General features: G+C 47.4%; 1 protein-coding gene across 3 annotated transcripts in view; it reads right to left on the bottom strand.

The window, feature by feature from the left end:
• Window positions 1-26,665, bottom strand: part of LOC146862153 (RNA exonuclease 1 homolog) — a 919,286-nt gene that overhangs the window by 79,765 nt on the left and 812,856 nt on the right. For 2 of the 3 annotated variants that reach the window (XM_085641330.1, XM_085641329.1), the window contains one exon: window positions 13,141-13,279. In XM_085641330.1, coding sequence (XP_085497456.1) covers window positions 13,141-13,279 — 139 coding nt within the window. Of the gene's footprint in view, window positions 1-13,140; window positions 13,280-26,665 lie in introns of those variants that run through there. The other variant, XR_014978103.1, reaches the window with a different exon arrangement.

The following is a 26,665-nucleotide window of genomic DNA, read 5'->3' as shown; positions in this document are numbered from 1 at the left end:
GAATCAGCAAGATGACAGTGATGAGGTTGAAGGCACTGACATCAGGAATGAACTCATTAAAAACATATTTGCTTGATGGTAAGTGACTGTAATGAATGTGTCATCTGGTGGTCAAAGATATGGACATATCCTCTTAGACAGTAGTAACAACTAACCAAAAACTGTACTTTCTGAATGTAATTTGTTCTGTGTTGTAAAGGTAGTATTGAGATAATTTGTTTGAATTTAGATAATTCTATTTTTAAAATCAAAAAAGCAACCATGCAGGATGACAAATTACATAGAACAGCAGTTGAGGTTATCCTTGTAAAAATGTTAGCATAACCAACATATTTGAAGACAATGTTAGCCTAGCTCTCATGCCTTAATATCTGCTGGGACACTAGCAAGTCACTGGTAGAAACTTTGGACTATTGCACAGATATTGGTTCTGAAGAGATCTGCAGTGCAAGTTGCTTGACCGTTGGGGTAATGTTTGTGATTCAGTTTATAGTACACTCCCAGTCATGGAGTGATGTCAATATACATGAGTTTCAGCAAAGGGTCCTCACACACATGCATTTGATGTCATCATCTACACCCTATCTGTGGAAATGTAGTTTGCCTTATTGTAGGAAAGTGCCCCTTTTTGCACAGTTACCCCCCACTTTTTGCCTGACACATGATGCACTTGGACTTTGTGTGGCCTGGGTCCCTGTCAATTAAATTCCAAGGGCCTGTGCTCTTTCCCAAAGCTGTACCTTGGTACCCATATTTGGCACATTTCTGGCCACAGGTAAGCCCCTTGTCAAAGGTACCATTGGCACCAAGAACACTGTGACCAGGGAAGGCATCTAAGGGCTGCTTTACCTATTGTGCCACCCTTAGAGGCCCTGTACCTCAACGCCCACACACTGCCACTGCAGGCTGCTTGTTTTAGTGCAGAGAAGCGTGAAGAGTCGACTTGGCACACACCCCTGTATGCCATGCCTGCAACCAACTGCCTGAGGCCTAGGTAAGTCACCCCTCTAGCAGGGGTCACTAGCCTCCAGGTGCGGGTACAATGGCATAAGCCCTGTACCCATACGGTGTCAAAGTGTAGTAAAGCCATAAAGAGTATATGGTCTGGGAGTTGGTCATTACGAACTCCCTAGCTCAATAATGGCTTTACTAAATCCTGGGAAATTTGGTACCACACTACTCGGCATGTTAAACCCACACTGATGCCAGTGTGAGTTTGTTAGACTTGGCATCTTTGGCGTGGTTTCCCCTCACTTTTTGCCCCGCCTCCTGTATTTGTGATGCTGTGCTGGAATTCTTTTTTACTGGCTTAGATGCTTTGGGCACTTTGTCACTGCTGATCAGTGTCAAAGTGCAAGTGCTCCCTGTATACATTGTGATTACAATTGGTTCTCCCTGATTGGCATATTTGATTTACTGGTAAGTCCCTGGTAAAGTGCACTAAGTGTGCCAGGGGCAGTATATCAAACGCTACTAGTGGGCCTGCAGCACCGAGTGTGCCACCCACATGAGTAGCCCGGATAAGGTATCTCAGACTTACCACTGCAGTTTCTGTGTGTAGGTTGTTACCTGCCATGTCGACCTGGCAAGTGCACCAACTTGCCAGGCGCTAACCTTCCATTTTCTTACATGTAAGGCACCCCTATGGTAGGCCCAAGGTAACCCCCTGGGCAGGGTGCAGTCTATGTAAAAGGTAGGACATGTACTGTGTGTGTGACATGTCCTGATTGGGAAATACTGACAATTTTGTTTTTCACTATTGAATGGCTATTTGTCCCGTAGGATAGATTGGGAAATACTTTGTAACATCTTACAAGTTTAACTTCCCATTGGGACAAGATGGAGAAATAAAGTTTAGGCTCTCTAGACTCAGAATTTAATAACATATTTTAGTAAAGATGGTTTTTAAATTGTGTGTTTGAAAATGCCACTTTTAAAAAGTAGGCATTTTCTTGTTTAACTATTCTGTGTGCCTCTGCCTGTTGGGGGAGGGGGGTGAGGTTTGCCTGGCCCAAATTTAGAGTAGTGGGAGGAGTTTTCCTTGCACCTGAATAGGGCCCGTCTCCCTTGCACAATGCTGTCTCAACCCCTTGTGGTCATACTGCACCAGTGAGGACAGAACTGGTTTGGACTGGGCTCAGCGAGGCTTGCACAAAGAGAACAAAGACATTTTGTGGTATAAGTGTCGGGTTCTCGGCAATTGCCGTTTCCCGACATCCCACGAAGCACGCACAACACTGCCGGGATCCTCACTTCCGGGTGGAAGCTGAGCCCCGGTCTAGTTCTTTCCTGCCACAGGCGGGTCATGGAAGCACTTCCGGGGTAAACGCCTTATCACCGCGTTTCCCGCCGGCTCTGTGCTTTGAATTCTTCATCCGATGCTTCAGCGACGGAGGAGCGTTTCTGGCCGCTGCCGACACGAAGGTACCTGTGGTGTTGGAGGTTCTCGCGCAGGAGCGCTCTCGTCCTGGTACCATTGCTGGAGTGCGACAGCTGTTGCATTCGATCTGTAAAGAAGCAGCGCAGCAGCGTTTTGAACTGTGGTTCTTTGGGTGAGCAGCGCAGGAGCGCGTTACTCACATTTATTTTGAATAAACAGCGCAGGAGCGCTTACTTGTTTGTTTTGGGGAGTGGCGCAGGAGCGCAGTACTTGTTTATTTTGGGGAGCCGCGCAGGAGCGCATTACTTGTTATTTTGGGGAGCCGCGCAGGAGCGCATTACTTGTTATTCTGGGGAGCCGCGCAGGAGCGCATTACTTGTTATTTTGGGGAGCCGCGCAGGAGCGCATTACTTGTTATTTTGGGGAGCCGCGCAGGAGCGCTATCCTTTGGTTGCAGTTAGGGCTTCTGCTGAATCACTGTGTTACCTTCTGCCCGTTTGTTCGCAGGACATTGAGTAGGAGAGTCTCTCTTAGATTCTTGGATATTCTTTGGGACTACACGGATGGCTGAAGACACATTATACAGAAGCACTGGTGAGTCCCGGCAGGAGAACGGTTGTGTGTGTTTTAGGGATATTCTGGAATAGCCTGGGGGTGGTTTACCAATCCTGTTCTCGTTTGTTTTCCAGCTGCCCCGGGAAATCCTGCAAAGCTCCATTCCACTCACCACCGCCCTACGTCCTTAATCGGCTCCCATCCTTGCGTCCATCTCATCCCTGTTGGGTTCTCTGTCCAAGGGGGGTCAGGTTGGTACAGGGACGGGCGCTCTTGTCGTCTCTGCGGAATTGCTTCACAAGCAAGGGTAAGTCTTGTGGGGCACCCGACAATAAGTATCACACCTAAAACCCCAGACTTTTAGATTACTTCTGGACTCAAGAGAAACCTTTGCCGAGCTGAAGAGCTGTGAGGAGGAGTACTGCCCCTTTGCTGTGTGGGGTTGGCCCGCAGTTGCTATTTCTGCCAAGGAAAGGACAAAGACTGGAAACGTGATGTGAACCTGCTTGAAGAAGATCTCCAAGGGCCTGTGTGCGCTCGCCTCCTGTTCTGAAGTCTCAGGGACACAAAGACTTCACCCCCAGCTCCTCTGAACTCTGCTGCTGAGAGTTCTGACCTGGAAGAAGGTGCCTGTTCCAGTTGTGGGCTTCTGGAGGTTGTCTCCGCTCCTTGGAGCTGGAGGAAAATAAGAACTCAACGCATCGCTCTTCTTGCGGCTGTTTTTTCGATGCATCACTGCTGTGCGAAAAGTATCTTTACGCATTGACGTGCTGCTGTAAAACCGACGCAGCGCCTGTCGCAGCTGCAAGAACTGATGCATTGAGGGATCAAGGCTGAAGAAACTGATGCAGAGCCGCTCAGCGCTGCATTGATCGCGACATCATGGATTTCCATGCATCGTACCTGTGCAGCAAGTTTTCTGGATGCATCCCCTGCGGACCAGAATCATCTTGGAGTCGACGCATCACTTCCCTCTACAGACAGAATTAGACACATCACATCACTTCTCCTGCCTCCCCAAGGTCTCAGGGACTGACGCATCTTTGTTTCCGACGCTTCCCATCTCTGCGGCTGTTTGGCCTTGTGAATTTTGTCACATCTACAGGTACTTCGTGAGAAATCACGCATCCATAGTTTTCTATTGACCCAGTCGCTTGAAACCTTTGAAATGTCATTCTAATTACATGCATGTTGGATTTCTGTTGTTTTGATCTTGAGTTTAGATAAAGAAAGTACATTTTTCTAAACTGATGTGGTGTCCATTTGTGGTGTTATCACTGTATTACTGTTTATTTTGAGTACAAATACTTTACACATAGCCTTTGGGATAAGGCTGTCTGCGCGTGCCAAACTACCCAGGGGGTGAGCAGGGGTTATCTTAAGTTTGTATCCCCCTTACCTTGACTAGAAGCAAGGGTCCCTACTCTGATAACTAGAGACACCTATTTTTAACAGGGATTTAATGTAAAATGCACACAGAGGGCATCTTAGAGATGCCTCCTGAAAAACGACCAGCCCTGATGTGGTTCCGGAATGGCTTTTCACCATTTGCCACCACCGGACAGGTTTCTGGACCCCTGGGTAGACATCCTCCGCTCTGGGTCCAGAAACAAAGCCCATCCATGGCAGAGGGGTCATGCCTTCTCCCCAGAATGGACTGGGTCCACGAGAAGGGAAGCTTCAAAGGCCTGCCGCCTTTGTAAGCTGTCCCTGCCTTTTGCTGCCCCAAGCAACTGGCTCCCACGGTTTTGACCCCCACTTTGAGCAGGAGAATCGGTGGGAAAACCACGCTAGCAGGAGAGGTATGCCTACCTTTGCCAACCCCACCCCTCAGGTGGGGGAGGCAAGTGGAAGCAGACATCTCAGTCCACTCCATATTGGAGATGAGAGGACCCAACCAGTTAGGAAGAAGCTCATGCCCCCCTCCCACTGGAGGATGGCATCATAGGGGGTACCCACCCTAATGAAGGGATCCATTGATCCAGACCTGCACACCCCTTTAAACACCCCTAAATTTAGTATTTAGGGGCGATCCTGAACCTTGCCTCCTCAATTTGAGGAAGAAAGAAAGAGGACCGTAGAGCCATGCTGACCAAGGAAGAAGTGGACAGCTACTACCGGCCTGTCCCGACTTCAACATGCCTACAGCGAGAACCCATGTCCAGCGACCAGCAGCCCCCAGAGCCCGGAGGACCTGCCCTGCACTCAAACAGACTGTCTCCTGTGTGCACCGGATTTGCTCAAGCAAAGACTCAACCACAGAATCCGGATCCAGGCGGTTCAGCGATTCTGCACCTGATGCCCACGGCCTGAATTTGAGTAGCCCAACACCACAAAGAGGTCTCACCAGAGAGCCTAACCTGGATCTGGTGAGCCCCAACCTCCTTCAATCTTCAAGCTGATGCCTGCAGCCTCAACCTGAAGGGTCCCCCCCAACAGAAACTGGAGCTGGTACGAAGAACCAGACGCTAAAAGACACCCCTGCACCTGACACCCCACGGCCTTGGGTGGCCCAACAGATGGTGTCCTGGCATCCCCCAAGAACCCAACTTACCTCTTCAGCCTGTGGTCACTTTTAGGAAGCCGCCCGACAGACTGCAGCATCTTTTCTGAACCAGAGATTTCCATTGCAATCCACAGTGTCCCTGACGTCTTCGTGGCACTATATCCGGCCGCCTCCGTGCCACTGGTGGTGAAGCTCCTGTGCTGACTGTTGGCCCCTGCAGTGCTGGTACCTACCCTAGGAGCTTTGCTCCCACAGCCAAGTGGCCTACGTGAGAGCAGTCCCTGATCGAAGAACCCCTTAGCCCCACTGGCTAACGTTGGGCCCCTGCACTCTGCTCCCAGCTGCCTAAGTGCAGCTGGTGGTATTATTTCAGTGCCTACCTAGAACCGGAGGAGCCTTGGTCCCAACTCCCAAAACTCCCACTCGTAAGTCAAGTACTTACCAGTAAAACTGATAACATTAATTCCTATGGGAGAAATATGGTTATGAGTTTGTTTCATAACTGTTGAACTGCTATTTTGTTTGAAGAAAAAGTGACTAAACAGCAAACCTTAGAAAGTCTGACTCACCTTGTATTGTGAGATCCCCGGCGTCTTATCTAGGCATACCACCGAGTAGTCAATGTAATCTAATAGTAATCCAAAAGTATTCCAAAAGTATTCCCTGTGTAATTTGAACTGCTTTTTGAACCAATACAAACCTGTAACTATCGCAACTCAATTTCCAATTGCACTTCTTAAAATGTTCTATGATTGAAAGTACATTTTACCTACCTGTACCAAGACCGGCTTAGTTTTAGAAAATAAAACACAAGTATACCTTTTTTATACTTGCCTAATTGGTCTGGATTTAGTCTCATAGTGAATACAAAAAGTTCTTAACACACCCTCTGGATAAGCATAACTGCTTGCCCACACTACCACAAAGAGAGCTGTTAGTACTTAGCTAATTTAGCCTTTGCTATACCACTGGGGAATCACTAGGCCGTATGCACACTATACCATACTTTGGTATAGTCTATATATTGCCAGCTTCCTATACTTATGCCTGCGTCTGAGCATAAGGTCTGTGGAAAGCATGAGGGCAACCAAACGGGTTGTGAATATTATCATTTGAGCTCCTGTTGTACTTGGATGGCCAGTGGTCACTGATAAGTAGCAGTGACTTGAATGACACTAGCACAGACAGTGGCCACTATCTTCACAATAGGTAGATTCCTTACATACCTTGCACATTGGAACAGTCCTATTTCAATTCTCAACATGCCTCTTAAAACGTTTTCTATTTAGATTTTTCTAATGAGTTTTCTCTGGAAAATCTGCACTTAGGCAAGTGTCTGTACACGTTTTTTTTTAAAGAACATTTTTTTATTAGCTTTTTTGTCAGTACAAAGTAGAGCAGTCAGGGTTACACACCAACATGAGATTAATAGAAAAGGGAAAATATCATACCAACCTAGCTCCTATTCAGCTTCAACATACACATCGGTGCAAAGACAGGCCACTTATTGTGTCTCGAAGAAATAAATACCCAGAGAAAGGAGGTGAAGCAGTGTTAGGGTAAGAAATGTATGCCATCAGGGAAAGGGGATAAGTGAACCGGGGGCTGTTGCGGAGATAATGAAGGATTGACCTCAAAGACGCCGATGAGGGTAGGATCGTCTGACATAGGAAGTAATCGCCCTGTGTCAACTATGTGGGGGCAATGATGTAGTATAAGGTCACAGATCCAGGCTTTGCAACCCTTTCTGTATCTCATATTTTGGTACTGCACTCTCACAAGTAGCCCATTTGGTTAATTATTTTTCCTACCCTTGGAATGCGGGTCATCTAGGAGATTTCAAAGACATGGTGATCTGACATCATACCAGAATCAAGGCTAGATCCGCAAATTTCAAGCTGATCATATTAGCTTTTGTTTTAGGGCAAAGAGTCCCAAGAGGCAAACCAACAAGGATTTGGATAAATGGCGTCCAATGGCGGAGTTAATGAGAGTCACCACCATTTCCCTGAAATACGTGAGGGTCAGATATTGCACACAATATGAAAAAAGTCTGCTGCAAATCTCCTGGCAGCAGGGCAAGGCTGCCTGAGTCTGTGGTAACTGTACCCTTGACCACAAAAGGATTGCCAAGCTTGCAGGCTGGGAGTGCAGGGATGTGTTTGCTTTCAAAAGTGGCAGAAGGCGGACTGAGGTTGGCAAGGGACCATGGAAAGGCCCAAGGACCTGGCCATAGACCTGCTGTCCTTGAACCCCTTCAGCGCCGATTCCACATTCTCTCCGAAGAGACAGCAGCCATCAAAGGGCATGTCCAAAAGCAAGGCCTGGACATCCCCAGAAAAGTTCTCAACCAGACGTGGCACCTAAAGGCCACCAATGATGAAATTGATCTGCACCGCGAGTCTGTCATGTCCAGCCCACATAACGCAGTGAACGTGGCTGCATCCCTCCCATCAACAACTGCTTGAGAGAGTGTGGCTCGGGCCTCTTTTGACACCATGGGTAGCACATGCTCAACAGAGTCCCAGATAGGATGGGGGTATCGACGCAAGAGGCACATGGTGTTTACCGACCACGGTGCCAGGATAGCAAAAATAAAAAAATAAAACATCCTCTTCCCCAAGGCATCCAGCCTTTTGGATCTCCTATCTAGTGGAGTGGTAGGGAATGCGCTGGGGTTGATTCTAAAAGTGGGGGCCTGGACCGGGCAGCAGACTAGTAGGGGCCCTCCATAGGGCCAGAGGGGTCGAGACACCTAAAGATGAGGTGCATGGCCACATCAAATGTGGCTCACAGAAATTCAAAGAGACACAGACACAGCCCAGGTACAAGCTTCACCATAGAGCTAAGCCTAAAGTGCAGACCTCCCACGACTCCTCCGAAGTCTTACACGGTGAAGTTGAAGACCTCTTCAATGACTACATTTTGTGGGACTTACCACACAGAGTGGGACGAAGATCGCAAGGTATGACTTCGCAAACTATCTCAAGACCTTCCTTGTGACCAAGATCTGGAGTCTTATGGAATCTGTCAACGTTGGGTGGCGAGGAGCAGCTAGCATGCATGGTGCTGCAATCTATGTATGTCTTGGCATCATGATCTCGTTCCAGACACCAAGGACAAACCAAGTGCGGGTCTGTTACTGAAATCTGCCAGTGACAGGCATCATATGGTTTAAAACCTGCCCTTTGGTGGGCATTCTTCACACCAGGAGACAGTGTCTTACAAAACATTCGACAAAAGGTCGAAAAAGGGTCAGTCAAAAAGTGACTGGGGTAGCTCTCTCCAGAACTGCACTGGCTGGCACAGAAAGCAAAGAACTGGCATCAGCACACTAGGGTGGTGCCTATAAAAGCACAGCGTGCATGTCACCTGGGGTACAGAAGATGCCACACTAAGCCAAACGATGCCACAGGATATTGCTCACCAAACGTTTCTGGATCCAGTCTGACACCTGGGGAATATTCTAAAGTAAGGAATCTGAAGCTATTAGTCTCTATCAGATGCAGTGACCACATTTAACTGATTTAAATGCTTCACACTCCACCAGTGGAGAGGAGGCCATGCCTGTGTTATCCCTAAAATAAATACTGATCACATCCCCCAGGGTCGCCCTGAAGATTTGGTGGTTGAGGGTCATTACATTAAGCTCCCAGTTTGGAATGCAGGATCGGTCTGCAATCTAGTCACAGGTTAATAGCAATGGGTTATGGTATGGACGTCTGTGGAATAGATAAAAGTGTTCAGTGAAATTGGAGCTCATGCATACCCGAGTAACAGGAATAAGTACCACCCCATGAATTTTGGGCCCTTTGGGTAATCAGTCCCCAGCTATCCCTCCATAGACCGAAAAATCAAGCTGTTTGAGGAATCGGAGACGTGGGTAAGAGGGGTGTGAGCTAGCCAAGTCAGGACCTGCCACACAGTTAAAGCAGCAGGTAATGTTGGAGCCGTGCAATGAGAGGGTTAAGTGAGAAGAGGAAGGGCAGTGGTCCCATATTAGGAGCGTATATGTTCGCTAATGCTAGATCCTTGTGATGTAATTACCCTACCAGAAATACAACCATTAGGGCCTATGAGCTACATCTGCGGTAGGAATGGGGTCTTGGGGAGGCTCCATATCAGTACCCCTTTGGAGAATGCATTATACGCTGTAGCATAAATATTTCCCCTCCAGTGCTTCTGCAGGGCGAGCCCCTCCTCTTTTGTTATGAGTCTTCTGAAGGAAGGTTATGCGGGCCTTCCCCCGCGCTCAAGATACATTTGGACCTTCTGTCTCTTGGGGGTGTTGAGGGGAGGGGGGGTTAAACCCCCTAACATTCCAAGTAATCAGCCCAATAACAAAGTTAATACTAGCCAAGTAAATGACTGCAATTCGGTAAGCCCACAACCCACGCCAATCAGCCTGTGTCCTCCACCAGTGTGAATTGTAAATGTAGAAAATGCAGTTCAGCCCTGTGTAAATGTAATACAGAACAGAAACAAACATCTCCCCTTCAATGGGGGCATATCAACAATAGCATACTCCAACTGCATCCCCCCAGGCCCCCCTCCCACCGAATGCGCCACCGTGCACAGCCAAACACTGAACTAGGGTGTAAACACTTATCCTGTGAGATCCTAAATGGCCATTAATCGAGAATTGGAGGGGGGGGGGGGAGCAGCTGTGGCCACAGCCTGGTCCCTGCCCGCCTCGGCAGGAAGTTGAGATTGCCACGTGGCACGTTGTCGCCTGGAGCGGAGGTGCTTGCAATGCTGGAGCGCAGGTAGATAATCTCTGTGATCCAACTGACCCACTGCATCATAGTCTTCGAGCCATTCCCACGCCGCCAGAGTGTCAAAGAATATTGATTCGCTGTCCCACTGGATGTGGAGCTTGGCAAGGACGAGTAAGGCACAGGGTAAAGCAAGTTCTCATGGCTTCCTCATGGCTGTAAGGAACAAAGCCCTTAGCTTTTGGACTGCTGGTTTAAAATTTGAGAAAATCAAGACTGTTTTCCACCTGAAAGAGGCCCGTCATGCATGCCTATCGCAATATGTAGTCTTGAAAGTGTAGGAGTCGGGCCACCACAGGACGGGGCTGCACACCCGACCTGATGGGGGGACAGGTGGGGTGGGACATTGAAATGAGTGCTGGTGCTATTCTGTGAGCTCACTCCAGTGCATAAAACTTAGATAAGCCCCCCAAGCAACCACCTATGGTAGCCAGTACTCAGGAAGGAAAGCATGCCTGGTCTCCAGTTCTGGCCTATAATGTCCACTAGGTAGACCCAAACTCATTCAATCTGATGCAGGAGCAGAGGGATACACGTAGCAGAGACCCCTCCATGAACTTGAGGGAGTGGCGTTTCAAAACTGTCCCAGAGAGAAGCCTACGCTTAAGTAGCAGACGTGAGGGGGCTCCACCTCTCAGTGAGTGAGTACGTCAACCGCCCCCTCAAGCGGACAGCATAGGGCAATGCTGCAGTGTCCCTTGGAGCTCCATCCCCATCACTCAGCATGACTCGGGGGACTATCTAAGCCCCTCGAGCACTGAATCTAGCTGCAGATGTGCAACTGTAAAAGGGGAGAATCTTCCCTTTCCAATGGTACCTCTGCCCAGTGGATCCCTGTTTGGGATTGTAGCAGGAGAGCGATCCCCAAGCAGGGATCCACCCACTAGACACCAGGGATGGGGGAGTGGCCCCTTGAAAAGGGGCTTGAGCTCCCCCTTAGGCAACTATTTTATTTTAGTCTTTCTGCCCCCTCGGGGAGGATGGGGGCTTAGGGTAAAAAGCCCACTAAGCACTAAGGTGATGTTTATCTAGATAGAAAGGAGTGAGGGCTCCCCAGTATGGGCATGGCCATGCTGCCAAAACCTACAGGCACCCAGTTTGCAAAAACAGGCCAGTTTTGAGTGGAAAAATGTGATGTATCCATGTTGCATTTGGGCCGCATCCTGTCGCAGCACTAGATCTACCCACACAAGTGAAGTACCATTCTTTATAAGAAGACTGAGGAATGGTGGGTGGGTGGAAGGAAGGAGGTTTGGGGCTTCACACAGATGCCAGGACATTTCATTACAGAAATTTGAGGAAAATTATTTTTTTAGTCCAAATTTGAGGTTTGCAAGGGATTTTAAGTAAAACAACCTTGTGAGTGCCACTAGTCTCTTCCCATCCTGGATAATTCTAGGTGTCTAGTTTATGAGAATGTACAGGTTTGCTACGTTTCCCTAGGTGTCAGAGCAACCCAAAATCCACACCTATCCACGTTGCAAAAAACGGGTACGTTTTGAGTGGACAAATGTGATGTATCCATTATGTGTTTGGGCTGTATCATATCGCCAGTAGTAGGCCTACCCACACAACTGAGTTGACAATTTTTTTCTAAGAAACATGGGAGCATAGAATAGTAGGATATTTGTTCTTACTGTCTTTCCAATGCAAGCCAGTGTGTAAGAAAGAAGACATTTTGAAAACTACTCTCTAAATCATATGCTCGTATAGGTGCTCACAAATTCAGAGATGTGCAATTAACTGCACCTTAACGCCATATCCTGTGCCCATTTCTGAAATACATACGTTACCTTGATACCTAATTTCACTCTACATGAGTTGGTCTATACTCACTAGATAATGAAAAACTGTTGTACTGTACAGTTCATTTAATGGATATGGGTACTTCGGGTTCTTGGAGAACCTACAAATCCTATATATCACCCACAACCAAAAGGGTATAGTGAACATAATGGTACTTTGCTTTTGTAAATCGGCCATCGTGACAAAAAGTTACAGTTGAAAACATTGTCATAAATGGCTGTTTTTTCCTACTAGTTTTCAATATTTTAACAGTTTCTTCAGGAAATCCTTGAGGGATCTAAACATATGACCCCTTGCTCAATTTCGGAATGTTGTCTACTTTCAAGCAGTATATAGCTTTTATGGATCACCCAGGGGTTTCATACTAGTTTCCATCACAAACTGAAAGTAGGTTGAGAGCACAAAAATAGGAAAATAGGATATCGCTTTGAAAAATGCCGAAACTGTGGCAAACAAATTTGGATTTTTACTTCCTCAAAGCTGGAAAGATGGCGTCTTTTGCATTACAAACCGCTTGTTGGTGAAATTTTTATGAAAAAAAGCAGACAATTATCTAGATCACCTTTTTCCTCAAAAACTAAAAATGTTGCTATATTTTGGTTATTTTTGGAGTCCCCTCCAGGGGAATCCACATACCCTGGGTACCATTAGAATCCCCAGGATGTTTGAAATAACAGGACGCAAACTTGGCATAGATAGTTTAAGTGAACAAAAAGTTATGGAGGTCTAAGCACGAACTACCCCAAATAGCCAAAAAGGGGCTCAGCCCTAGGGAAAGGTTGGGGGAGGGCGGGGAGTGAACGCCCAGCCGTTAATGGGTTGATTGTTTTTATAAGCATATGCCGGCATTTTGTCTTTACATTACTTTTAACTTCTTTGCATATGCTTGTAAAAAAATAATTTTAAAAACTTGCAGGCGTGCTAAGGTCGGAAACTATCAGCTTCGCTAAAGCTTGTTATTTACATAATTGGTATTTTAGAAATCTCTCTGCACAGTGCAAAATCCCTAAAAGTGATATTCTTCACAGACATTACGAAATTAGTAATAAAAGCATGTTCACAAACATAAAAGATCACCATCATTTTAATGATATAAGAGCTATCAAGATGATTATTACCTTAAGAGCAAAGAGATCGTTTTCTAAACTGTGTCCAATCAAAATAGTGTCAGAACTTAGCAAGTTCAGCATTATTGCTTGTACATCCCTAATTGTTGTAGTTACATTCTTAAGGTCATCTTCTGTTACCCCAGAAAATCTGCAACAGATTTGAGAAGATTCGAAAAATTAACAAGTTATTAACAAGCATTTGCAATGCAAATTGGTCTCGCATTTGGGAAAGTTAGAGGTATTGGCATTGTAAATGACAGTGTTTTTTACCTACCAAAGAAATGAAAGAGGAAAGGAAATGGAACAGAAAGCATGTTAGAGAAAGGCGGAAAATGAAGCGTAGATTAAACGAATCTGAGAAAAGGGGACAACTGGGGCGAAAAGAAAATACTGCATGTTGAAAAGTTTAAATAACAAGGATGAAGTAATTCATTATATGAACCTATTACCATTGCTGCCTAGACTAGTGCATATTATGACATGGCGGCCAATGTAATAACCTTCTCCTTAGTACACTGCTGTAAATGTATGCATCATCTAAACTGTTTTTGGCGCATCTGTCTAGGTGACTTATTGAGAAACACAAATACAAATAAACCTGAAATAATCTAAAGTAGGCACTCTAGGTAAATTTTCATACTATATTTCTTTACTAATTTGTGATATTAGAGAAGAGGACCCACAATCTGCAAATCAGTCTTAAAGTTGTCCCAAATTATCTCTTAAGACTGAACAGCTAGCAGGGGGTTAGTGTATTCCAAGTACTGCAAGCAACCTCTGATGCAGACGCCGTTTGAGACAGCAGGCACAGCGTACAACAGAACCCACACGGTAGAGGTACTGAACGGCAGGTAATATGAAGATAAGGGTATTTAAATTAAAAATGTGTTAAGGCATTTATATTCATGAATCATGGTTTGTTGTAAGATATACTCAGCAAAACAGGGAACATTAAGTCATGTTTATACGAAAAATTCCCATCCCTCTTTGTACAGACCCTCTTCCTTACTATGTTGAGTCAACACTATAATGGCTCTTGACTATTTCTGGCAAATGCATATTATGAATAGGAGACTTACGTGGTTTTTAAACATTACAATTTAAAGCTTTTACTGGCATACTGATTGCTTGTCTACCATGTGTTGCCATATATTTCTTTCTAAATAAAAGCCCTGAAAACTCTCTTTATTGTGCGACTGAAACCTCTTGTAATACTGAAGTATGGGCTGAGGTTGACTTACAAATCTAAGATGCTCTTAAATCATCTATCACTCACAATTTTAAGATAACATACGATGCAAATTATTCTCACTATGTAAATGTAATCAATACAAATCCCTATTTTATATTCCGAAATCCAGTTAGTCCTGCGCCCCCTGTAAGCCTATGATTTTGACATCTTTGTATTTATTATTCTAACCGTAAATATGTTCTGTGATGCTGATTTAATAAAAAAATTGTTGACTGCATGTCATAAACAGCTGTCAGTTTCCTCTCAGAGTGAATAAAAGGCATCGGTTTAAAACACAGATACACTAGCGTCTTTTAATGATCACCGATGGCAAATGTTTTTCTTGGTATAAACCAAACTTAAGCTTTGAGCGATTGAAAGCGTACGTCACATGTGATTTTCAAAAGTCAAATGTTGCAGGTAAGAAGTGTGACATACGTGTACATAATATATATATTATGAGAAACGGAAAAAAAAAGGTTATGAATGGAAACCTTAAATTATTCTTAGGCAGTCAGCCACATTCCAGTCCATATTTTTAGCTCAATGTACCACAACAGACAAGGGCCAACGTTATGCACCTCCGCCTTGGCCCTGCCCAAATTAGAAGCAGTTCAGCTCGACCTGCTGGCGATGTCATCTCCAAATAGGAACAAAATCAATCCTAAATTGGCTTCAGCCAGCCTTGTGGCACCTCTTCTGCCACAAAAGGAATAGTGCAAGTCGTGACCCAAACTGAACAAACTGGTTTTGGCATGCTGGGCCTCATCAGGAAGGTGTAGCTAGTAGCTTGAGTCCTAAAGATCAGCACAAACTACTGTTTTGCAATACTGCCAGGCTCACTGAAGACATAAACTGTAAAGACGAAAACGGATGCAGGAAAGGTGCAGTCAAATTTATATTTATTGTAGACCAACACAGGTTGAAAGAATGGAGAGAACGCAAGGGCGGCGACCGCAGAGGTCGGGCTCCGCTGGCAAATGAAATAATTAACTGTCAGCTGGGGGTTCTAGAAAGCCCAGCTGATTGCAAGGCACGAGAGCAATACAGTGGACAACACACGGAATACAACACAAGCAAACTGCCATACTCTCTGCCAGGGAGCAGGTTGTTTATCATATGCAAATCACCCTACTGCTTATTCTGATAGCGTGTGACAAATACGTTTAAAATTGTGTGATCTCTTTACACAGAGGCTCTTTCGGAAGTCAGCACTGGAAAAAATACATTCATTGTTTTTTGGTGTTCTAAAAGACTGCACATAAAAAACGGGAAGATGCTTTATTTTTTAGGGTTAAGCTAATTGGTGGCAGCTCTTCAGATGCACAGTGTGCATTGAGTGACTGGGAAGCGCACAGGGCTCATCTTGCTCCCAGAGAGCCACAGCTCGCTTTAGCGGGGAGCCTGCTGTTGTCCCTCTGATGCTGAGCAGTGCCAGAGCCGTCTCAGAGCTGCTCCTACCCTGGACCGCGCTGCTCTTCGTGTTCAGGGGTGAACTTGGAAGCATCGCTCTGCTCTTCACATTTCATATTTACCAGAGCGTTTGATGCTTTGTCGCCGCCAGTCCCCGTCTGCTGAACCTGATGTACCCCCCAAAATGAGTTTTGCCCTTCTAGAGGACCAATTCATTCTAAAAGTTAACACAAGGGCCGAACACTATGAAAAAAAAAACTTTATTGAACCCAGATATGTTATTGAATACCGATATTTAATACATGCATATCGAGCTGCAGGCTAGGGAGACACAATTCGACTGACCACATAGCTTTAATAAAAGCCTTACTAGTCCATGTCTGCCGTACTCGCTCTTTTCGTGTTCTTGTTTACCAGAGGAAAAGCACACCGAAGTGGATGCCTGCTTGTGCCCCGGGGGCACCGCAAACTACATGCTAATACAGGAGCACTGTAGTCAGTCCCTGCTTGTGCCCCCGGGGCACTGTTAACTGCATGCTACAATACAGTAATGCCGAAGAGACGCACTGCCCTGAAAATCGAAAGGCAGGTATTGCGTGTGCATCACTGATTGTTCCACTGCGATACTCCAGGGAGTCAACTGTTAAAACAAACAGCCTAGTCGGTACAGCAGTTTCTTGCTTTCTGTTAAAACAAGCATTGGCCCTGCAATAGGACTCGGGAAAAGGGAGGGCGCGAGAAGGCAATGTTATTGAATACCGATATTTAATAAATGCAAATCGAGCTGCAAGCTAGGGAGACACAATTCGACTGACCACATAGCTTAAATAAAAGCCTTACTAATGTCCATGTCTGCCGTACTCGCTCTTTTCGTGTTCCCGTTTACCAGAAGAAAAGCACACCGAAGTGGATGCCTGCTTGTGCCCCGGGGGCACCGCAGACTACGTGCTAATACAGGAGCACTGTAGTCGGTCCCTGCTTGTGTCCCCGGGGCACTGTAAACTGCATGCTACAATACAGCAATGCCGAAGAGACGCACTGCCCTGAATATCGAAAGGCAGGGATTGCGTGCGCATCACTGATTGTTCCACTGCGATACTCCAGGGAGTCAACTGTTAAAACAAACAGCTTTAGTCGGTACAGCAGTTTCTTGCTTTCTGTTTAAACGGGCATTGGCCCTGCAATAGGACTCGGGAAAAGGGAGGGCGCGAGAAGGCATCAGACTGCGGGAGGGAGGGGGGAAGGTACAGAAGAAAGTAGTCTGTGGAGTAAAGGGGCCAATAGCCGTGGAAGGACACAATTGAAGACATGTCCATCATAAGGAGGGACTAACACGCCTACAACCAATCTCAACGCTGCATTTAAGACACAATCCAATGAAAATGATGGGCGGAGAGTGGGTGGAGCTTCCACGAAGCTTCCACACTATAGTGTATACTGCATGTCTCAACGAGACAGCGCAAGCGCTGCCTAGGCGAGACCTAAAAACAAACAGCTGACAAATTGAACTTCAGAAGCCGTGAATTTTTCCAATATGACAAAGTAGATTTACGTGCTTATGACCATCTATAACACATTTACACTTGATAAAATGCCAAAGATTATAACAAATATACACAATTGCAAGCCTTCATCGATATACAACTAACATTTTTCAGCATTAAGAAGGGGGCTTGTTCAGCAAGGTGACAGACGGCAAGGAAATCCCCAAAGCTTTTGCCGAACTCTCCATAATTCAGCTGTTATTCCGTGAACCAGGCATAATTGTCCACTAAAATTGATGGAGAGCTTACACCAGCTGGCTACACATTGATTATACATGTTGAGCAGTATTTGGGGTGATCCAACAGGGCGCCCTGAGCCTCCAGGGAATACTAATGATCTGCTGGTACCTGGGCATGGAGCAACAGCTGGACTGGTTTGAGGCGCAGGATCCATAGTTTATACATCAGACACCAAATAGCTAAGCAGGAGCCCACTGAGAAACCAATATGCCCTGGAGAGCAGCGCAGGAAAGCTGGCGCCAGAGTGGGGTGCGATGTAGCTTCCACCCTGCAGGCCAGACTAGCTGGGGTTGCGAGCCACCTGGTAGAGTGGCTACCACATGTGTAAAGGTTCATCTACGGGTAAGTGGTGACATGAGTCTGCCAGACAGCAGTGCAACACAGTGGAGTATCCCATTTCTGTTCGCCCTCAGTGATCATACTGGAGAACATGGATTTGTGTGGGGCCTACTGGGAGTGCCCTAGTTTGTTCCTCAAATGCCCTTGAACACAACAGGCATGGCTTACGGCAGGTCAGTGGCTTCCTTTGTTTATCAAAACCAGTATTTTTAACACCAGAACACTGCTGTTCTGATGAACAGTTCTTTACTATACTGCGACTACTCGTATGCTAGCGTTGGGCACATTGTGATGAGTGGGTCAGGTACCGACTATTCCTCTTGTTGGGATATACTGTCAGCTTTTCTGTCACTTTTGTGCTAGAAGAATGACTGAGGTGCCTAAGGAATATTGTCTGTGGTACCATGTAATGCTGCACTACATGACACTGTGGCCGGGAACACAGCTGGCATTCTCTAACTCGGGGTCCTCCAAAAAGTAGCTCGGGAGCAACTAGCAGCTCTCCATCTACCTGCGAGTCGTTCCCCTGTGTGCAGCCCAACGTAGTAAAAGAAAATCTTTGGTTGAAACAGGTATGATTCCAAAACTAAAAAGAATGGACTTAAAAGTAAATGTGTGTATTTTTTAGACGGATAAGCTGAAGTCTGAATGAACAAAATAAATATAAAGCTAATAGTTAAATTGCAATTCATGCTGCATTGAGGGATTCCCATTACTGATATTCTTTTCTAGGTGTCAGGGGGCACTGTCTATATGCCTGCCACAGCACGTGCAGGCATTCAAAATTAAAACTGATAGTTTTCTTTTTTTTTTTTACATTATGGCTGGTGACCTTGCCTGATGTACTGAGGTGGTCACGGATAGTAATCCTGCATGTATACGATAGACGAGGGTAGGGAGCTTTGTGCGTAAATAGAACCCTTGCAGGCCGTCCCACCAATCCCCCTGCTAGAGGGGGAGCAGAGGCTGTTCTGAGAGACGCTACGAGAGATATCAGAATCACCCTCATCGCTAGTGAATCAGACACTCCCTCTACAGGGTTTAGTAAGTACTCTGCAGACTCCAGGTTGTGCACTCGGCTGGCGGTAAACTGACAACTGCATGATACAGATGTGTGGCCTTGACCTATTTGGAGATTCAAGCCTGAATGCCCCCATTTTTTCCATACAACTCAGCAAGGAGATGATATCCATTATTTTGTACCTAGAAATTCAAGTAATCGTAACTACGACCAGAAAATGTAGCCTGGTGTGAATGCAAGGTTAAACGAGGAGGCCTATGGTGGACTAACCCCGAGTATCTTAAACTATGAAAGAAGCATTGAAAAGGAGTTGGAGTAGCAAGGGGGGCTTTGATGGGAGCTTCCCTTTAATCTTTCTCCATTAAAAGTCTGTTTTCTGGTTATTTCACGTGTGCATAATATTGAAGTTGTGGCTAAAACGGATTCTTTTTCCAGTTGGAATGTTAGGGTGACAGGCACTATGTACATTAGGATGGTGGACATCAAGGCCCACCACGCGCTATGTGGAGAGGGGAAGTTAATGTTAGGATGCCTCACAGTAGCATCAGTTTTATTATTTACAAAGTGGCTGACAGGGGCACTGGGGCACTGTATTGCACTGTACAGTTCCATTATGAAACGCGAATGGTCTGCCTGGGGAGAAAGTGAAATGGGTCCTGGTCATACAGTTTCCTAAGAGTCATCCAGTGTGTTATTGGAAATCTGATTAATTGGCGAAGAGTGCCCGTTCATTCGTAGAAAGCATTAAACATTCTACGAGCATGCAGGCTTGCAAGAGGATCCAGAGGTCTTTATGCAATGTAATTAAGGCTCTCGTTTGCATCATCTTTTAAGTGGTTGAACCCTCACATCCTTAAGCTATGATTCATGGAAATTGGACGCAGGACCAGTTCACAGTGTTATCTATTTATGCAAGTCGTAGGTTGAAACTATTGGTAAATTGACATACCTAAAACTGACTGATGGGACGAAAATGTCCCCTGCATGATGTACAGTTGTGAACCCCCTACCCACTTGCACACACGAACATATACCTATTGTGACAGGCTGGCTTAGTATATGGGGATCACTTATGTAAGTGTAGCACCCAGTACTAATCCAGACAACCCTTATGGTGATTTTGGTGGCCTTAAACAACTTTGGAAAGCTCTCTTAGTGGTAGCTGTGGAAAGCAGCCTCATGGCTTAGTCCAGAAGGAGTGTAAAGCAGCTTGTTTTACCAGTACTTAATCTTATGGTATGGGTAAAGTGAAAAAGAACCACACAGTGTAGTTATAAAACTGTTTTTAGTATTAACACTCAGTAACACAATGTATTATCTCCTACCCGGAGATATAACACAATACACACAATACTTTGTCACTAGAATACGTAAATAGCACAGAATACACTGTGGTCTCCAGGGGGAGACAAAACCATATACTAAAATAGTGGAATGCGAACCACGACCTAAGTCGTGAATGGACCCAGAAGACGTAGAAGAGCTGGGGACCCAAGAAACCCCATGGAGGTTGTGTGCAGAGTGGGAACACGACTACATGCCCAATGTTAGTCAATAGGTAAGACGCGGTTGCAGTTTTAAAGAAAGACCCTTCCCAGTGGATCCCAAAGAAACCCAGTGGAAGATGGGAGGTAGGAGAGTCACCTCACCCATGGATACCCCAGGAACCCGAATACCTACGACAGGGAAGCCGGGTGCATAGGTGTGTAGTGATGTAGGAAACCGCCGTAGACCACAATGGAGGACTTCAGAAAAGATGCCTCTGGCGAAGAAGGTGAAAGTGTCCGAAGGAACCCAAAGGTGGATTCAAGGTGAGAGGTACCTGCAAGCAGAAGGGACAGAGTCTATACCACTCAGTAGTGACCAGGAGGCACAGAAGAAGAATGCCTACCGATGTCGGAGATGCAGGAGAGTTGACGGCGCCCTTTAAGTTGCAGCTGTATGGACCAGGCGTCGCAGAGGTGGACCAGGAGTCGTGCACGAGCTGTCTCATGTCGGATGTCAAGAGCCAAGGGGTCAGTGTCCGGCAGGGACACCAACAAGGCTTGGCAACAGCAACCAACATAGTTGAGGAAATAGGTGCAGTATCGGGACCAGCAAGGTCCAAATGACTCACCACGAGCAGGTAAGTCAGAGCAGGCCCCAAGCAAGCAGTGGAGCCCACTGGAGCCAAAGAAGACCCTCGAGAGGACTCAGAGGGGAGAGGATTGCATGCAGGCAGATATCTTGGCTGTAGGAGATGCTAGTGGTAGGAGTTTCTTGGAGCTCGAAGAACTCTGGAGGAGAGAGTCAACAAGCCTTGGCAACAGCAAGTCAACGAGGTGCACAGGGGTTCTGTTCCAGCAGTTCTGACGAGGGATCCTGGCCTTAAACTCGGTGAGAAGACAGTGCAGGCTTCGAGGGAGTTGACGTACCATCTGTGTTGCTGCGCCTTTCGGAGTCCGTGGGATACCAGGATCAGCAGACCAGTCAGCTACGTTGAGGTGCCTGCAGATGCAGGGGAGTGACTGCTTCACTCCAAGGGAGATTCTTTTGGGTGTCTTGGATGTCCACAGGCTCTGTGAAGAACCTGTATGGAGCACAGGCACAGACGTTGCAGCAGACTTGCAGGCAGACCGAGAGAAACAGGAGTTTTCCCAATTGCAACCTCGTGAAGTCCAGCGAGGTCCAGAGTGCCCAAACGATCGAAGTTGGAGTGGTATGTGATCTGAATCTTGTCCCACAATGAATCTAGGGACCCACCCACAGGTAAGCCCTTAAGTAACCCAAGGAAAGGGTTGAAACGATTCTGGGTCCCTTGTCAGTCAGTCAGTCAGTCAGTCAGTCAAAAGTCTTTATTCGGTTTAAGTGCAAACCATAAAAGCATACTACAATAAATAGATTTAAAAATACAAGTTCCAATATAAATAATCACTACAGCTAAAAACACTGACACAAATTGATTAAACAGGGCAACGTATCCAATTTAAGACATTAAAAAAGGGTACAGTTCATTTCCTCAAGGTACGAATTACCGCAGATAGAAAATTCGCAATATTAAAAGTTTCCCAGACATTATTTAACATCTGGAGGTATAGAAAGGCAGGTCTCACCTGAACAAAGCCTTTGTTTCTTAATATAGGGAATAAGAAGTGTTTCCTAATATCAATAAAGTGCTCACAGAAGAAGAAAAAATGAGTCATATCCTGTAAGGAGAAATTATCACAGGAACAGGGGCCAAGATCCGCAGCCTTTTTCCAGCCTTTCTTATCTCCAAACAGGAGATGTAGTTGATTTAATCTAAATCTAGTCAGGAGGAAACGGTGATTTGCATTTGTGACAAACCCTAAGTATGTGTTGTTTTACAGAGCTGGTGTGCCCTAACGGTGCCCTTAACCAGCTCGTTCCCTTCCCTATCCATGGTAGATATGTGCATAAATGTTTCTTTACACCATTTGATGTCACCTTTTACCAGGGCCTCTGGGGACTGATATAATTCAGGTCTGCCTAGCTTAATAGCCAGGTTCTGAATATATTTCAGCCAGGGTATACGCAACCCATAGTCTAGCAATATACAGTCATTCAGAATTATGTGATTCAGCTGTAGATCCGGGTTAAGCCAAATGCTAATCCATTTCAATAATGGGGCCAGGGCGATACTATCTTCTAAAAAACCAATTCCAAGTTCCTGATGTACATTATAGTTAGCAGTTGAGATCGGGACTGAAAGGAGGTTTTTTAAGAACCCATCCTCCACAATCTGGAGGCTTTTAGCATTTTTGATGCCCCAGATCTCAGCTCCATACAATGCCAAGGAAAGACACTTGGCTTGATAAACTTGGATAAGGGCCCTCATTGGTCTAGCACCTAGCTTTCTTGCAAAACCCACAACACCAACAGTTGCTTTTGAAAAAACAATCTTTTTTGCTAATATTTGGGTTACCCAAGAACCTTGGTCGTCAAAAAGAACACCCAAATAAGGAAATGATGATACCTTGGATAATCGGTGACCCCCACATTTAAAGGTTTTAGATTTAGCGGATTTAGGGCCGATGACCAGAACATGCGATTTAGCAAAATTGACAGATAAATCCAAGGCCTTCATAAAACCAGCAAATGAATCAAGCAGTAACTGAAGGCCCACTCCCGTTCTTGCGACTAGGGCGGCGTCATCAGCATATAAAAGTGCAGGGATTAGACATTTCCCTGCACGAGGGATATCATTACATGAGGCGATTAGGGTATTGTCTAGTTCATTTATGTACAGTGTGAATAGAAGAGGTGCCAAAATGCACCCTTGTCTGACCCCATTTAATATGGGTATGTCTTTTGTACAGTTACCCCTTTGATCATAGCGAACTGTTGCCGATAACTCTCTATGTAAATCCGCTAAGAAGTATACGATGTCTTTGTCTACTCCATGGGCTAGGAGCAGGGACCATAGTTTTGACCTATTTACACGGTCAAAAGCCGATGACAAATCCATGAAGGCTACCAATAAGGTTCCCTTCTTGGCCACCGTGTATTTGCCAATTAATAGTTGTAAATTAAGACATTGATCTATGGTACCCATCCCTTTTCTAAATCCGTACTGGATCTTAGAGAGTGTTCCCGTTTCCTCTAGCCAACCGTTCAGCTGGGCAAGGACAACCCTCCCCAGTACTTTCACGGAGGAATCTATAAGGGAGATTGGACGGTAACAGCTCGGATCGCCTCTATCACCCTTTTTAAAAATGGGGATTATGACAGATTTCGCCCAAGTCGACGGTAGGCCCAGTTGACATGCGTTTACGAAAACATTAAATACAATTTTTGGGAGGAGGAGCCTAGCGCGCAACCAAGATGGCCGCGTAGGTGCGAGGCTCCCGAGGACCTCCGCGACCTCCTGAATTAATCCTGGCGATATCCTGTCCTTGTTGAGGGGACTGTGTTGGGGAACCGGAGCTGAGGCGCCACCCGTTTTTTGGGCTCGAATCGGACCCCGAACGCCGGTGGGAGCATCGATCGAAGGTTGCGGCCTTCTCCTCGCCGGCCCCCCGGATTGGAGTAGTGGGGCGATCCGGGGACAAAGTGAATAACAGCGGCGAGCGGGGCTGGGCGACTGGCGTACCCCGCACTTTCACTTTCGCTTTTGCGCCCTCCTAACTCTCAAGCCGGGTCGGGCTGCGGAGCGGGGTGCGGTGGCCTTGTCCAGGAGCCCGGCTGACCCGCCGGCGGTGGGTTGACCCGCGGTTCGGTGGTCGCCCCTGCCCCCCCCCTGGCACCCGTGACTTGGTATAGCGGCCCGTTTGGGGAGCTTGGCACGACGGTGGAAGAGCCAGCATGTCCACCAAACAAGATGGCGACCGGGCGAAGGTGAAGACGACCCGCCGTGGCACGGCGCACCAGGCCAACAGTATGGACCGCTACACGCTTCAGAAGGGTTCTCCGGAGACATCGCGTGCATCCCCGGTGGGCCCGACGGAGGCATCTGCTCATCCGGTGGATCTGACCCTCCGGGACGTCATGGGCGCCATCGCAGAGATGAAGGCCTCGGTGGACCAGCGTTTCGACACCTTAGCGCAAAAAAATAGACTCGGTCCTTGTGGATGTGAGCCTTGTGAGGGCAGACTTGTCCAAAACAAACGACCGAGTCGACTCCCTGGCCCACACCACAACGAGCCTCACGACAGACGTGGTGGCCCTCCAGAAGGAGGTGCGCCGGCTTGGCCAGGCGAGCGCCCTGATGGACCGGCGATTGGAGGACTCCGAGGGTCGGGCCCGGAGGAATAATGTCCGTATTGTGGGGGTCCCGGAGGGACGAGAGGCGGAGGCGGCGGATCTTTTCGTGGAAGATTTGATCCTGACCCATCTCCAGCCCCGGGGGCTGAGTAAGCTTTTTGCGGTGGAGCGTGCTCACCGGGTCCCCGGGGGCAGACCTAAGACTGGTGCCCCGCCGCGGCCGCTCATCGCCCGGATTTTTAATTTTCGGGACAGAGATGCTATCCTCCAGACCTCCAGGCAACAGGGACCGGTCAAGCTTGACAACATGGAGATACATTTCTACCCAGACTTTACTCCGGCGGTCCAGAAGCAGCGACAGAGCTTTCTTGGGGTTAAACGTCGCCTAAGGGACCTGAACCTCAAGTACTCAATGCTCTTTCCAGCTAAGCTGAGGGTAGAGGTGGATGGTCGCACGCACTTCTTCGACCGGCCCGAGGCGGCTGGGGACTGGCTGGACACTCTGCCTGGAGATCGGGGCCGGGGGGGCGGGGGGGGGGCGCGGCTGGCGAGGAGGGCCCGCCGGATCAGAATTGAGGGGTGACTGAATAGGCCTTGCTCTGGACGTTGTTCCTTCACCATTTATTGTTTGCGTATGTTCCCCTCCTATGGAGGTTGCGTGGGGTCTGTTGGGGGCTTCCCTCCTCCTCTGGGGGACTAGTTAGTATTTTAGCTATGGGGCGACAGGCACACTGCACTTTGGGGGGGCTGTCTGGGCTCATGCAGGGGTGCAGGGAGGGGGGAGTTCTGTTGGGACCGGGGGGTGGGGGGGGTGTGTTGTTTGTTAGCACCGCAGGGCAAACCCGCTACTATGTTGTTGTTATTAGGATGCTCGATGGGGGACGACCGATTGATTCGACGTATGATGGGGGGTAGGGACTTGACTGTGTTATCATGGAATGTTAACGGCCTGGGGGATAGGATTAAGCGTGGTGTGGTCCTGCAGTACTTAAAACGTATTTCACCAGATGTTGTCTTCCTGCAGGAGACGCACCTTATAGGTAACTCCTTTCATGCAATGAATCGGCGGGGATATCGTTTGGTGGCACATTCCGGCTTCACCTCGGGCTCGCGGGGGGTGGGTATTATGATCAAGAACTCGCTCCCGTTGGAGATTGATGAGGTGCGCCATGATGAGAGGGGACGCTACACGGTTCTGGTGGGAAGAATGGAGGGTAGAGTGTTTATCTTTATATCAGTGTACGTCCCGCCTGGGTTACAAGCCACCACATTCGCGGACCTGGGGCGCCTCCTTCTGGACCTTCCGAGTGGCCTGCTGGTGGTTGGAGGGGACTTTAATGCGGTAGCCTCTGGGTCTATGGATCGCCATCCCCCTAGGGACCTCCCCCGGGCACAGGCGTGGCTGCCCGGCCTTCTGGACACGCTGGGCCTGGTGGATTGCTGGCGATTAAAGCATCCCGCATTGCGACAGTACACCTTCCACTCGGGTGCCCATGGTAGCCTCTCGCGGCTTGATTACATCCTTGTCCCGGCGGCCCATGCAGGGATGGTGGGGGAGGTGCGCCATCTAGCGCGGGGTATCTCAGACCACTCCCCATTGTTGTTGCATTTCGATGTCTTCCCGAGGGGGGATGGCAGGGTGGCCCCAATCAACGCATGGTATTTGCGCAACCCCACCATTCGTGCCGACTTGATCAAATCCTTACAGCGATATTTCGACGAGAATGTGGGGTCGGTCTCCTCCGCCATCTCCCTGTGGGAGGCTTTCAAGGTAGTCCTTAGAGGGGAGGCCCTCTCCTTTATCTCCCATGCCCGGCGGCTCGAGCGGGAGGAGGTGACCCGGGTAGAGGCCGAGATTGCAGAACTGGAGGGTGACCTGGGGAGCGGGGTAACAGACGCCAAGTTGCATGTTCTACACCTAAAGCAGGCGGCCTATCGGGCCCTCGTCACGGAGGCGGCCAGGGGCCTCAGTAGAGAGCAGCAGGGGCGATTGTATGATGTGGGTGATAAGGCTGGCAAATTGATTGCGTGGTTGGATAAGAGGGA

This window comes from Triturus cristatus, chromosome 2_2, assembly GCF_964204655.1.
Source record: "Triturus cristatus chromosome 2_2, aTriCri1.1, whole genome shotgun sequence".
In the NCBI taxonomy this organism is placed as follows: domain Eukaryota; kingdom Metazoa; phylum Chordata; class Amphibia; order Caudata; family Salamandridae; genus Triturus; species Triturus cristatus.
The sequence above is the reverse complement of the archived record's forward strand: the minus strand, read 5'-3'. Positions and strand labels throughout refer to the sequence as shown.